This window comes from Rana temporaria, chromosome 2 (assembly GCF_905171775.1).
Source record: "Rana temporaria chromosome 2, aRanTem1.1, whole genome shotgun sequence".
Taxonomy (NCBI): domain Eukaryota; kingdom Metazoa; phylum Chordata; class Amphibia; order Anura; family Ranidae; genus Rana; species Rana temporaria.
Window position 1 is genome coordinate 434,644,252 of NC_053490.1, and position 12,783 is coordinate 434,657,034.

General features: G+C 42.1%; 1 protein-coding gene across 3 annotated transcripts in view; it reads right to left on the reverse strand.

The window, feature by feature from the left end:
- SRR (serine racemase) overlaps positions 1–12,783 on the reverse strand; it is a 38,177-nt gene that overhangs the window by 4,931 nt on the left and 20,463 nt on the right. For all 3 annotated transcript variants that reach the window (XM_040338361.1, XM_040338360.1, XM_040338359.1), the window contains exons 3-7: positions 9,615–9,729; positions 9,446–9,549; positions 5,617–5,736; positions 5,466–5,540; positions 1,994–2,203 (exon numbers count right to left, since the gene is read on the reverse strand). In XM_040338361.1, the coding sequence (XP_040194295.1) occupies positions 1,994–2,203; positions 5,466–5,540; positions 5,617–5,736; positions 9,446–9,549; positions 9,615–9,729 (624 nt within the window). The remainder of the gene's footprint in view (positions 1–1,993; positions 2,204–5,465; positions 5,541–5,616; positions 5,737–9,445; positions 9,550–9,614; positions 9,730–12,783) is intronic.

Consider the following 12,783-nt stretch of genomic DNA (forward strand, 5'->3'; position numbering starts at 1 on the left):
CCCCCCATACTCTGCAATACCCCCCCATACTCTGCAATACCCCCCCCCATACTCTGCAATACCCCCCCCCATACTCTGCAATACCCCCCCATACTCTGCAATACCCCCCCAATACTCCGCAATACCCTCAATACCTTGCAATACGTCGCCTATGGGGATTTTTAAGTAGCAACGTTTGGCGCAATTTCACGAGCGTGTGCAATTTTGAAGGGTGACATGTTGGGTATCTATTTACTCGGCGTAACTTCATCTTTCATATTATGCAAAAACATTGGGCTAACTTTACTGTTTTTTTTTTTTTTTAAGCACAAAACTGTTTTTTTTTTAAAAACACGCGTTCAAAAAATTGCTGCGAAAATACCGTGCAAGATAAAAAGTTGCAACAACCGCCATTGTATTCTCTAGGGTCTTTGAAAAAAAAGCATATATAATGTTTTGGGTTTCTATGTAATTTTTTTAGCAAATAAATGATGATTTTTACATGTAGGAGAGAAATGTCAGAATTGGCCTGGGTGCTCCAGAACGCCTGATGGTGCTCCCTGCATGTTGGGCCTCTCTATGTGGCCACGCTGTGTAAAAGTCGCACACATGTGGTATCGCCATACTCGGGAGGAATAGCAGAATGTGTTTTGGGGTGTAATTTGTAGTATGCATATGCTGTGTGTGAGAAATAACCTGCTAATATGACAGAAACTAGATTTTTTTTTTTTTTTTTTACAGAATTTTCAGTCTTTTTTCTTTTATAGCGCAAAAAATAAAAACCGCAGAGGTGATCAAATACCACCAAAAGAAAGCTCTATTTGTGGGAAAAAAAGGACAAAAATTTCAGATGGGTACAATGTTGTATGACTGAGTAATTGTCATTCAAATTGTGAGAGCACCGAAAGCTGAAAATTGGTCTGGTGATTAAGGGGGTTTTCGTGCCCAGTGGTCAAGTGGTTAAGTGGCCATTTTTTTAAAAGTCAGCAGCTGCAGTATTTGTAGCTGCTGGCTTTAAAAAAAAAAAAAAAAATCGGGTGGACCTCCGCTTTAAAGGGTATATTTTTATATATCTCGCATTTAAGAGGTCCTGTCATGCTTTTTTTTTTCCTATTACAAGGGATATTTACATTCCTTGTAATAGGCATAAAAGTGACCCAAATTTTTTTTTTAAATAAGGGAAAAAAATATAAGAAAGCGCCCCACCCTGCCGAGCTCACGCGCAGAATCCAATGCATATGTAAGTCACGTCCGCATATAAAAACTGTGTTTAAACCACACATGTGAGGTATCCCCACAATCATTAGAGCGAGAGCAATAATTCTAGCCATTCAGTGAGCGGGTGCAATTTTGAAGTGTAACATTAACTTTCACATTATTAGAAAAAAGTGTTTGAAAGACCGCTGCGCTAATACAGTGTGACATAAAGGTCTCTGCTAAAAATATATAAAAAAATGTTTGAGGGTTTTTTCTAGCACAATACTGATTTTAACTTTTAAGCAATAAGTGTCAGAAAAAGGTTTAGTCGTTAAACTGACCTCATTTACAGACCAATGTCATCCCTTTGATCCTAGAAAAAAATGTTACTTTGTTTATAGTTACCTTGTATATTGAGATAAAATTGGCAGGCTGCCTGGATTTTTTTTTTTTTACCAGCTGTTAGAAGTGAGCAGAGATCGCCCTTTGCTTGTTATATAGAATCGGGGAAATGCTTTTTTTTTTTTAAGATGGGAGGGTGGTTAGAATCGCGATTTTTGATTCCTTAACGGTTAATTGTGCAGCTCTAGTGGCATCATGACCTTATTGTAATGGATAAGAAATTGCTCTGCGATGTACTAGAAGAAGATCATTTTACAGGTTAACCAAAAATCCCATTATTTCTCTCAGTATAGGGTTACTTAAAAAAAAAAAATAATAGATCATTTTTTGAAGAGACAGCCATAGTTTTGAACTTTAGATTTTAGAGACGCTGTTGAAAAAACAAAACGCAACACTGTAGAAAATGCTTTTTTACCTTAATTTCTTCTTCAGTGACTACAAACACATCATCCACCAGGTCTCTTATAATGGGCCATGTGTTTGGACCAATGCTAGTCTTCACAGCATCTGCTATAGTGGTTGGAGGCTTGGGATTTGGGGTTAGAACACCATTCACCTTTGAGCGATAGCAGTCATCTGCATTAAGAGGTTCAGCTGCATATATCCTTACATCTGGTTTAATTGTCTACAGACAAGAACATGGAGCTTAAAAAACAAGGAATCTACTGTGCGATAATATGCTTGCTCTATAAAGTTTATATTTCTGACCAAAACATATCCTTTACAGCATACAAAAATACTTTAATGGATAAAATGTATCTTGCATCACTTATGACCAGAAACCAGCATTTGTGTTTTTAGAATGGTCTCCAATTTTATTCTCCGCTTTGCATCAAGTGGTAAATATTTAACATCCTCACTACATCCGCCTTATAAAGTGACAGAATCATTTTTTTATTTACTTGAACCTACCTCTTCTTTTAAAGCCCAATTGATGCCTGGCCAGTGCTGGTTATGTACTGTGCACATGTGAGGTTCCGCTACAAATGTCAGAGTGAGCGCAATCATTCACACCTATGCAGTTTGCATTTTTCAATATACGATTTTAATCCATTGAAGTCTATGGAACCAAAAAAAAAATGAAAAAATTCCCTGGCCCTTTCCATAAAATGCGCAGACGTGAACTACATCCATAGGAAACCATGTTAAATGCACGGAAGTGTGTTTCTGCAAAAAGAAATGTGCACAAAAAAAAATGCATAGGTGTGAACCAGGCCTTATGCCGCGTACACATGGCCGTTTTTCATGACGAGAAAAATGCCATTTTTTAAATTGGTCATTAAAAACGATTGTGTGGGCTCCAGAGCATTTTTCTCGACGTGCAAATTGAGCATTAAAAATTTAAAACATGCTCTATTTTTTCTCGTTGTGAAAAGCGGTCGTGTGTAGGCTTTAACTACGGGGAAAGAAACGCGTATGCTCAGAAGCAGGTTATGAGAAGGGAAATTTGCATAATCAGTCCAAAGGGTGTCGCCAATCGAATGGAACTTCCCCTTTATAGTTTTTTTTATCACGATCGTGTGTATGCAAGGCAGGCTTGACAAGAATCCCGTAGAGAAAAACTTCATTTTTGTCCATGACATGAAAAATGGCCATGTGTACGCGGCTTTAGGGTTATCTTTTAGATGCTTTTAAAGCGTCGCCTATGGGGAATTTTGGGTACTATAGTTTTCTGCAATTTCACAGGTGCGCACAATTTTAAGGCTTGACATGTTTGGTATCTATTACTAATAAAAAAAATACCATATTTTACCAAAACATTAGCTAGACTATTGTGTGTTTACATTAAAATCCATTTTAGTCAGATAATCTCCATTTGGTATCAAAGACTTGAATAGAAACCTTTCGCTCTCAAGGACTGTGGAACAAATATTCCTAGTGACAGTAGGTGATTGGGAGATAAAAAAAAGCAGACTTCTTTGCTGACCTAAACATTTGAAAGCATACAGCGGAGAGAGGAGGCTCTAAAATCCCAGCTTGTAACCTTGAGTCCCTATGTTGCGGACCCAATCATCTGCAATCGCTTTCGGCCAAATATAGTTGCAGGCCTGCACTGAGTGAGTGAGGGCGCCCCCTTTCATTGCAAGAAGGGCTTGTATGCTGGATTAGAGGGCTTTGGAGTCTATCCCTTCATGTGGAACAGGGAATGGAGCTTTGGCTTAGAGATGGAGGCTTGTGTTTGGTGAAAATAATGGTTTTTGTACTGCAGTCTCTGACTTCTTTTCAAGTGGTAACAGGGTACTCTTGCACAGTTATCTTTTGGATATAAAGAAGAGCTCCAGGCTCCCCACAAAAAAAAAAAAAATAAGTCAACAGATACAAATACTGTAGCTGTTGACTTAATATGAGGGCTTTTACCTGTCCAGGAATCCAGCGGTGTCCTCACCGAGCCAATTTTTCAATCGGCTATGGGGTGCAGGTGGTGCCATTTTGACTAAGCAAAACCGGCAGTGAAGGCTTGCAGCTTCACAGCCAGTTTCCCTAGCGTGCTGTGCTTTGTAAATCGGCCGGCTGCATTGAACTGAGATGGAAGTGGGAGCGGGTACCTGTCAAAACCAGGTACCCCCCCAAATGTGCCAGTGGAGAGGAGTTAGGAGGGAGACAAGCAGGGCTATCCCTTTTGGGTGGAGCTCCGCTTTAAAAAGTAAGTGTGCAACCTGCTTCTTACAAGCTAATGCTACTGTCCAACATGTTAGCCATAAAATCCTGCACATGTGCACAGACCAAACACCCAGACAACAGAGCTGTTAGATTGAGTCCAGACACCCCCCCCCCCCCCCCAGGGTCTTAAGGCGCAAGGAAAATTAATCAGGTATCCGCTAAAATTTATATCCTTGTAGTCAAGGGGCCAGATTCAGGTAGGAGATACGTGGGCGTATCTCTGAGTGTGCAGGGTCGTATCTATGTGCCTGATTCTTAGAATCAGTTACGCATAGATTTGACTAAGATCCGACCGGCGTAACTCTCTTACGCCGTCGTATCTTAGTTGCAATTTTACGCTGGCCGCTAGGTGGCCCTTCCGTATATATGCAAATTAGGTATTGCCCGTTTTTTACGTCGTTTAAGTTAGGCTTTTTCCGGCGTATAGTTACCCCTGCTATAGGAGGCGCAGCCAATGTTAAGTATGGACGTCGGGACAGCGTCAAATTTTTCACGTTTTACGTCGTTTGCGTGAGTCGTCCGTGAATGTGGCTGGGCGTAAGTTACGTTCACGTCTAAACCAATGAGTCTTTGCGGCGTCATTTGGAGCATGCGCACTGGGATACTTTCACGGTCGGCGCATGCGCCGTTCGGAAAAAGCGTAATTTACGTGGGGTCACAATAAATTTACATAAAACACGCCCACATCTTCCACATTTGAATTAGGCGGGCTTACGCCGGCCTATTTACGCTACACCGCCGCAACTTACGGAGCAAGTGCTTTGTGAATACTGCACTTGCCTGTCAAAGTTGCAGAGGCGTAGCGTAAATAGGATACGCTACGCCCGCACACAAATACAGGCTCCCTACCTGAATCTGGCCCAAGGTCTCTATCCCTTAGTATCTGACAAACCCAAACCTTGAGCTTTGGCACATGCTTACAGTCACAAATACAGATTGCAAAGCTGCCCTCACAAAAGGAAAAGAGGCTTAACCGCTTTGTCGCCACCGTACGTGTATATATATATATATATATATATATATATATATATACACACACACACACACACATCCTTGGTCGGGAGCAGTGATATCTCAGTCATCGATGCAGCTCATGTCTACATGGTATAGCTTATATGAGATTTTAGCGATTGTGTGTGTATATCGCTATCCAATCTGCTGACTGCCCACACTAGTACAGCAATTTTACATTAACACCATAGAAATAACTAGGAATATTCACTTACCTTCACAGCAACAGCTATTCCGGCCAACATGCCACCTCCTCCCACTGGTACAACTATGGCTTCCACAGCTGGCACCTGCCAGTACCAATAACATGTTAGCATTGAAATATTTTAACTGACCATGACAGAGCTGTACATTTTTCACCAATACCTGCTCTAAAACTTCAAGTCCAATGGTCCCTTGACCTGCAATGATAGTTGGATCCTGATTTGGATGAACCATAATACCTCCAGTCTTCTCTACAGTCTTAGCTGCCACTGCTGTTCGGGACTTGAAACAAACAGATAAATGTTAAAGTGCAGCATTTAAAAAAAAAAAAAAATTATGAAGCAGTAGGAGTATCCTTTTCTGAGCAGGTCATAATAATGCCATGTTAGGGACAGAAACAGCACACCTTATGCTATTTGAACTATTATTCCTAGGTAGGTTGACTTTTTTTTGGGTGGCCACAGTCCGTAAATATTGGTAAACTGTCAGATGTAAAAATGGTTGCGAAAGGCACCAATACTACCCAATTAAAAACACTGCAACTGTTAGGTAGAAATAACACAGCCAAACGGTATGTGTAGGAGGATATTGAGTGATAATTGGCTGCCCCAGATTTTGTCAATAGCATCAGCAAAAATTGGGCTGCTTTGTTAGGGGTCATGTAGGCTTAAAACCACCTGCTCCAAAAGCAGGCATTATATTTAATATAGTCAGTGGGCTGGGTAAACTGGGAGCTAAGAGGAGGTCACCACTTTGTATGCACTGTAGCTGCAGCTTTATTGTTTCTTTTAACTCATTATATAGCCACCAACTGTTTGTTTTTAAAGCGGTCCTCCACCCTAAAGTGGAGTCCCGCTGATCGGAACCCTCCCCCCCTCCGGTGTCACTTTTGACACCTTTCAGGGGGGAGGGGGGTGCAGACACCTGTCTCAAGACAGGTATTTGCACCCACTTCCGGCCACACGATACGGGCGAAAGACGGGCATTCCGTCACATCCCGTCTGTCGCCCGTTGTGTGCTGGGAACACTCGGCTCCCAGCACACAGCGTGTGAGCCAATCGGCGGGCGCAGCGCGACTCGCGCATGCGCCGTAGGGAACCGGGCAGTGAAGCCGCAGCGCTTCACTTCCTGGTTCCCTCAGCGTGGATGGCGGGGGGAGCAGCAGAGTGACGAGCGATCGCTCGTGCTCTGCTGCGATCGGCGCTGGACTCCAGGACAGGTAAGTGTCCTAATATTAAAAGTCAGCAGCTGCAGTATTTGTAGCTGCTGACTTTTAATATTTTGTTCCCGTGGCACATCCGCTTTAAGGCTGCATGCACACTGGGAATTTTTACAGCTGCTGTTTTGGGCATTAGCAGTTTTTCTTTTTAACTGCCTCTAAACTCCTCTGCATGTTATCCTATGTGTTCATGCACACATAGGCTTTTATCAGCATTTTGGGCAGGAGGGTTTAGTGGCAGAAAAATAACACTCTGGCAGCACATTCTGGCAGAAAAAAACGCTGCCGTCTCCTAAACTGTACACCTTCTAGCAGGTTTCTTTTTTTTTTGAAAAAGAGGCCGCCTGCAATCTTCACAACCAGTGAATAGCTGGTTGTAAAAGGAGCAGGCCAAAAAAGCCGCCTGCTGTGTCCTTAAAAACGGATAAGTCATCAACTTTTAGAGGGGTTCCCTGCAGACAGATGCCAGCTATAAAAAATAAAATAAATAAGTCCCCCCCCATCTATACCATGGCCTTTGGGTCAGGTATGGATTTTGATGGGAACCCCCACACCAAATAAATACAAAATATGGGGTCACCCCAAAATTAATACCAGACCCTTATTAAGGGGGCCACCAGATTCCCCTCCCCATGTGAATGAGCAGGGGTACATGGTACCCCTGCTCATTCACAAAAAAAGTGAATAAAAAGCACAAGTTTTTGGGAAGTCCTTTTTTTTTTAAACAAAGTCTCCCGATGTAAATCAATAGTCAATAATGACGCCACTAAATGTCTAAAATCCCCATCCTTAGGGGTCTCTACCTTCAGAGCTCTACCTAGGTTCAGCTGGTCTCAGTTAAGGCCAACATATGCTTTTCCTCCAGTGTGAATTTTGCCTTGCGTGCTTCGAAAAATAGCACAGAATAAGTGAAGAAACTGGTGATGCTCGTTCCACCAAACTGACCCCGAAGAACTAGGTACACAGACATACTCGGACTACATCAACCCTGGCCTTTTCCCCAACAGGCCAGACCTGCATTCTCATGGCCCCCCTATTTATCCTGCTTCTCAGTCACTGGCTTTAATGGCATGGCTGTTGAGGTCCAGATATTGAGGGACAGAGGGGTCTCTAAATCTGTAATTACTACTTTGTTAAATGCAAGAAAACACACTTCCAGAAAGATCTACTATCATACCTGGAAATCCTTCTTTGCCTGGTGTGAACATAGGCACTTTAACCACTTGCCGCCCGCCAATGACATATTGACGTCGGCAAAGTGGTTGTAGAATCCTGACTGGACGTCATATGACGTCCTCAGGATTCTGAGCCGCTGCGCGCCCCCGGGGGCACGCATCGCGGCGATCGTTGTTGCAGGGTGTCAGTCTGACACTCCGCAACACCGATCAAGGTAAAGAGTCTCTCACGGAGACTCTTTACCACGTGATCAGCCGTGTCCAATCACGGCTGATCTCGTTGTAAACAGGAAAAGCCGGTAATCGGCTTTTCCTCACTCGCGTCTGTCAGACGCGAGTAGAGGAGAGCCGATCGGCTGCTCCTGTGACAGGGGGGGGTTTGTGCTGATCGATTATCAGCACAGCCCCCCCGAGGATGCCCACTGGACCAACAGGGATTAAAAAAATAAAGGTATGCCACCCTAGACCACCAGGGATGAGGACACAAAAAATGGATGCCAATCAGTGCCGCAATGGATGCCAATCAGTGCCCACAATGGGCATCACTGATTGGCAGGCATTGTTTGGCACTGATTGGCATCCATTAGTACAACACATACAATAGTGCCCATCTATGCCCATCCGTGCCACCTATCAGTGCCCATCCATGCTGCCTATCAGTGCCCATCCGTGCCCATCTGTGCCGCCTATCCGTGCCCAGCCGTGCCGCCTATCTGTGCCCATCCGTGCGCCTATCCAAGCCCATCCATGCCGCCTATCCGTGCCGCCTATCATGCCCATCCGTGCCGCCCATCAGTGTCGCATATTAGTGCCTATCAATGCCTACACATCAGTGCCACCTCATCGGTGCCCATCAGTGCCGCCTTATCAGTGCCCGTCAGTGCAGTACCATCAGTGAAGGAGAAAACGTACTTATTTACAATGTTTTATAACAGAAACAAAAAAAATACTTTTTTTTTCTAAATTTTCGGTCATTTTTTTATTTTTTTTGCAGAAAATAAATATCCCAGAGGTGATCAAATACCACCAAAAGAAAGCTCTATTTGTGGGTACAAAATTATAAAAATTTAGTTTGGGTACATTGTAGCATGACCGCGCAATTGTCATTCAAAGTGCAACAGCGCTGAAAGCTAAAAATTAGTCTGGGCGGGAAGGTGTATAAGTGCCCTGTATGGAAGTGGTTAATCCCAGAGATTACTATATGCCTTGTATTGGCCTTCCTACAAACAGGACTTGAACAGGTATATCTTGGATAGTCCCATTATGCCTCTGCCGTCATGCTTGTAACTGTTAGCCTTGCAATGCATAATGGGACTTGTAGCACCGCAACAGCTGGAGGACCACCTGTGGGCTATAGGGTGCGTGTCCTCAAAAGCTTGCTAGTGTCCAATCACTTGAAGGTACCAGCCACCCAAAGTCTATGAATATTCAGTCTGTGTCCAGTACTATGTTTAAAGATATTACATTTACAGGTAAATCAAAATTCCTTTAATTTTTATACATGCATATACCAGAATGATAAAAAATGTGATGTGTCCTAAACCTCGTTAATCAGTCCTGACTGTATGAAAAAAAAAAAAAAAAAAAGACTTCTCACCTCATCTGTAGGATCACATTCCACTATTACAGCACCGTAACCAGAGATTGCAGCTTTCTTGCATGATGCAGCTGTCCGGGGCACCACCACATGTGCTGGAATTCCTAAGATACAACACACAGTAAATATACTGTAGGCCTTGAATTATTATCTTACTCTAAGGACTTACCCATCATTTTTGCTGCTAATGCCAATGCCTGTCCATGATTGCCACTGCTATGAGTCACAACTGCTTTACATGTGTCTGTTGGTAGACTCTGCACTGCATTTAATGCACCCCGAATCTGAAACATTACCATGTTTAGAAATAGAATTATAAAGACTTTTACTCACAGAAAAAAAATAAAAAAATAATCTGTATAATACTAATTGGTATTTCTTTGTTCTGTGAGATTTTAATGGCCCAGTACTGAAGAATAAAACTCCTGCGTGACCAGACACTGTACTGATAAGCACTGCTGAATATGGATGGGTTTACTTTTGTATCTATAGATTTGCAAACTTTGCAAAGTTCGTCAAAAGTAATACTTTTGATGCAGTTGGCCAGCTTAAACGTGTGTTGCAATATAGTACAAATCCCTATTTTTCATGGCAAAGGCTTGCTAGAAAGGGTATATAGCAAAGTGCTGAATTTCTACTTTTGTCTCTGGTCACATTCTGCAATGGCTCTGTGTCTATGACCATAAACAGAAATGAGTAAATCATATGCAGGCCTTTGAAGTTAAAGCAGGGTTTGACAAATTTGCTTGGAATCTAGGAGCCAGCTAAAAAAGTTAGGAGCCAGAAAACGCACCCCGTCCCGACGAGCTTGCGCGCAGAAGCGAACACATACGTGAGCAGCGCCCGCATATGTAAACGGTGTTCAAACCACACATGTGAGGTATCGCCGCGATTGGTAGAGCGAGAGCAATAATTCTAGCCCTAGACCTCCTCTGTAACTCAAAACATGCAACCTGTAGATTTTTTTAAACGTCGCCTATGAAGATTTTAAAGGGTAAAAGTTTGTCTGCATTCCACGAGCGGATGCAATTTTCGAAGCGTGACATGTTGAGTATGAATTTACTTCGGCGTAACATTATCTTTCATAATATAAAAAAAAAATGGGGATAACTTTACTGTTGTCTTATTTTTTTAATTTCCAAAAAAAGTGCGCTTGTAAGACCGCTGCGCAAATACGGCGTGACAGAAAGTATTGCAACGATCGCCATTTTATTCTCTAGGGTGTTAGGATAAAAAATATATATAATGTTTGGGGGTTCTAATTAGAGGGAAGAAGATGGCAGTGAAAATTTTGAAAAATGACATTAGAATTGCTGTTTAACTTGTAATGCTTAACTTGTAATACCAACGGCCACCACCAGATGGCGCCAGCTCACATCTGGTGGTAAAAACTTGTAATACCAACGGCTCACCACCAGATGGCGCCAGCTCACAATAAATAAATAAAACATTTCTAGTCGCCATGGCGACCGGGATTTGTCGAGCCCTGAGTTAAAGTAATATATAATTTGATGTGGATTATTACTTTACACCATAAAAATGCAGACAAATGGAATAAACAAAATATAGCTCATTACTGAACTTTTAGATGGACTATTTTTCAGTGATTGAAGTAGAACTATAGGCAAAACTTTTTCTTAATTTTGGATAGAGTAAGGGAGGGGTATAACCTGTGTCCCATTGCAGAGATTTCTCTTAACTTCCTGTCCCATTGCCAAAACAGGAAGTGAGAGGAAATCCCTGCAAAGGGAATTCCTTGGGCACTCCCAGGTGATCAGAACTAGTGTCCCTATTGGATGATAATGGTAAACAGGACAAATAGAGAGGTGGGGCACAGACATCAATGAAAACTGACAGGGGGGTTCTAATCCCTCTCCACTCTGTCCAAAACAAAAAAAAAAAAAAACGTTTTTGCATTTAGTTATACTTTAACTTCTGATTCCTACATTAATTTGTGCTTTTTTTTTTTTTTAAGCTGTTCATGCGGAAGGTAAATTGGTAAAGCGTATTTTAACCTAAAAATGTAATATTTTACAGTGTACTAGATAAGGTGCCTAAACTAGTTTTCTTTTTTCAGGCATTGTTTTACTTTATTTTTACCTGGTAATCCTGTAAATAACACATACTTTGTCTCTGGGTGTCAACGTTCACTTCTCTATTGCATCTATGGAAGGAGACCTAGTTGTCCCCAAAGGCTGGACTGGAGCTAAAAGTTGGGGAAACTGTGAATGTGGTGGCTGATAAACATTAGGCTTGGGCAGCCTGTTAGGTTTGCTGATGTATAGTAAAAGCAGAGACATGGCTAGGTTTTGTTTTCTTTAAAGTTTCACTTATTTTCCTTGGAAGCACTGTACACATACCTCCCAACTTTAAGATGGGAATGAGGGACACCCATTAACAAATGTAGGCATAGGACACACACTCTGCCATGCCCCCCTTTGAAGAAAAATTGTACAAAAACAAAAAACAAACAATTGGGTAAATTCATAAGTGCTTTTTTACCACTGCTGTTTTTTTTATATTGACCTTTTGAATTTACAAATGCAGCAACTTAGAATTTGATTAAAGATTTTAGCACTGGGAAACACTTTTTGATAGATATATAGTTGTAAATAAAAATACACTACTTAAGTCAAACTAAAAATGATGGACAAATGGGGGGGAAAGAAGGACTTTTTACCGAATGAGGGACAGTCTCTCAAAAATCATTGACAGTTGGGAGCTATACTGTACAGTATCTCTAAAAAGTGGGGGTGCACCAAATGGACAGACACAGAACTCTCTTGACAAAGTGGGTATTCAGCCTTCAACCAGGAGAGGACTAGGCAGAAAACAGGTTAAATGTTTAAACACATCAAAAAACTGTACAGTACTGCCCTGGGGCAGTGCATCTAGCAGTACAGTACTGCCCCTCTCCCTGCATCTAGCAGCTCAGTTCGTCAAAAAGCAGTACAAACATAAAAAGGAGGGGCGGGTGCTGTGTCTGTCTATGAACTCAGAGAAAAGGAATTTACGGTGAGTACAAAAATCCTATTTTCTCTTTCGTTCATGAACGGACACAGCACTCTTGACAAAGTGGGACGTCCCAAAGCAGTGTAAAAAAATAAATAAAATTAAAAAAAACGAGGGGTGGGAACAGCATTAAAAAACAAACTTCACCCCAACAAAAAACAGAGCTCCTCAACGGAGGAGTTGCAACTTTTACATTTAAAATTTTGTGAAAGTGTGAACGGACGACCAAGTCACCGCCTTAAACACCTGGGAAATGGACGCTTGGTGTTGGAAAGCCCAAGAGGCACCTATTGCCCTGGTCGAATGCGCCATGACAGGAAAGGGGG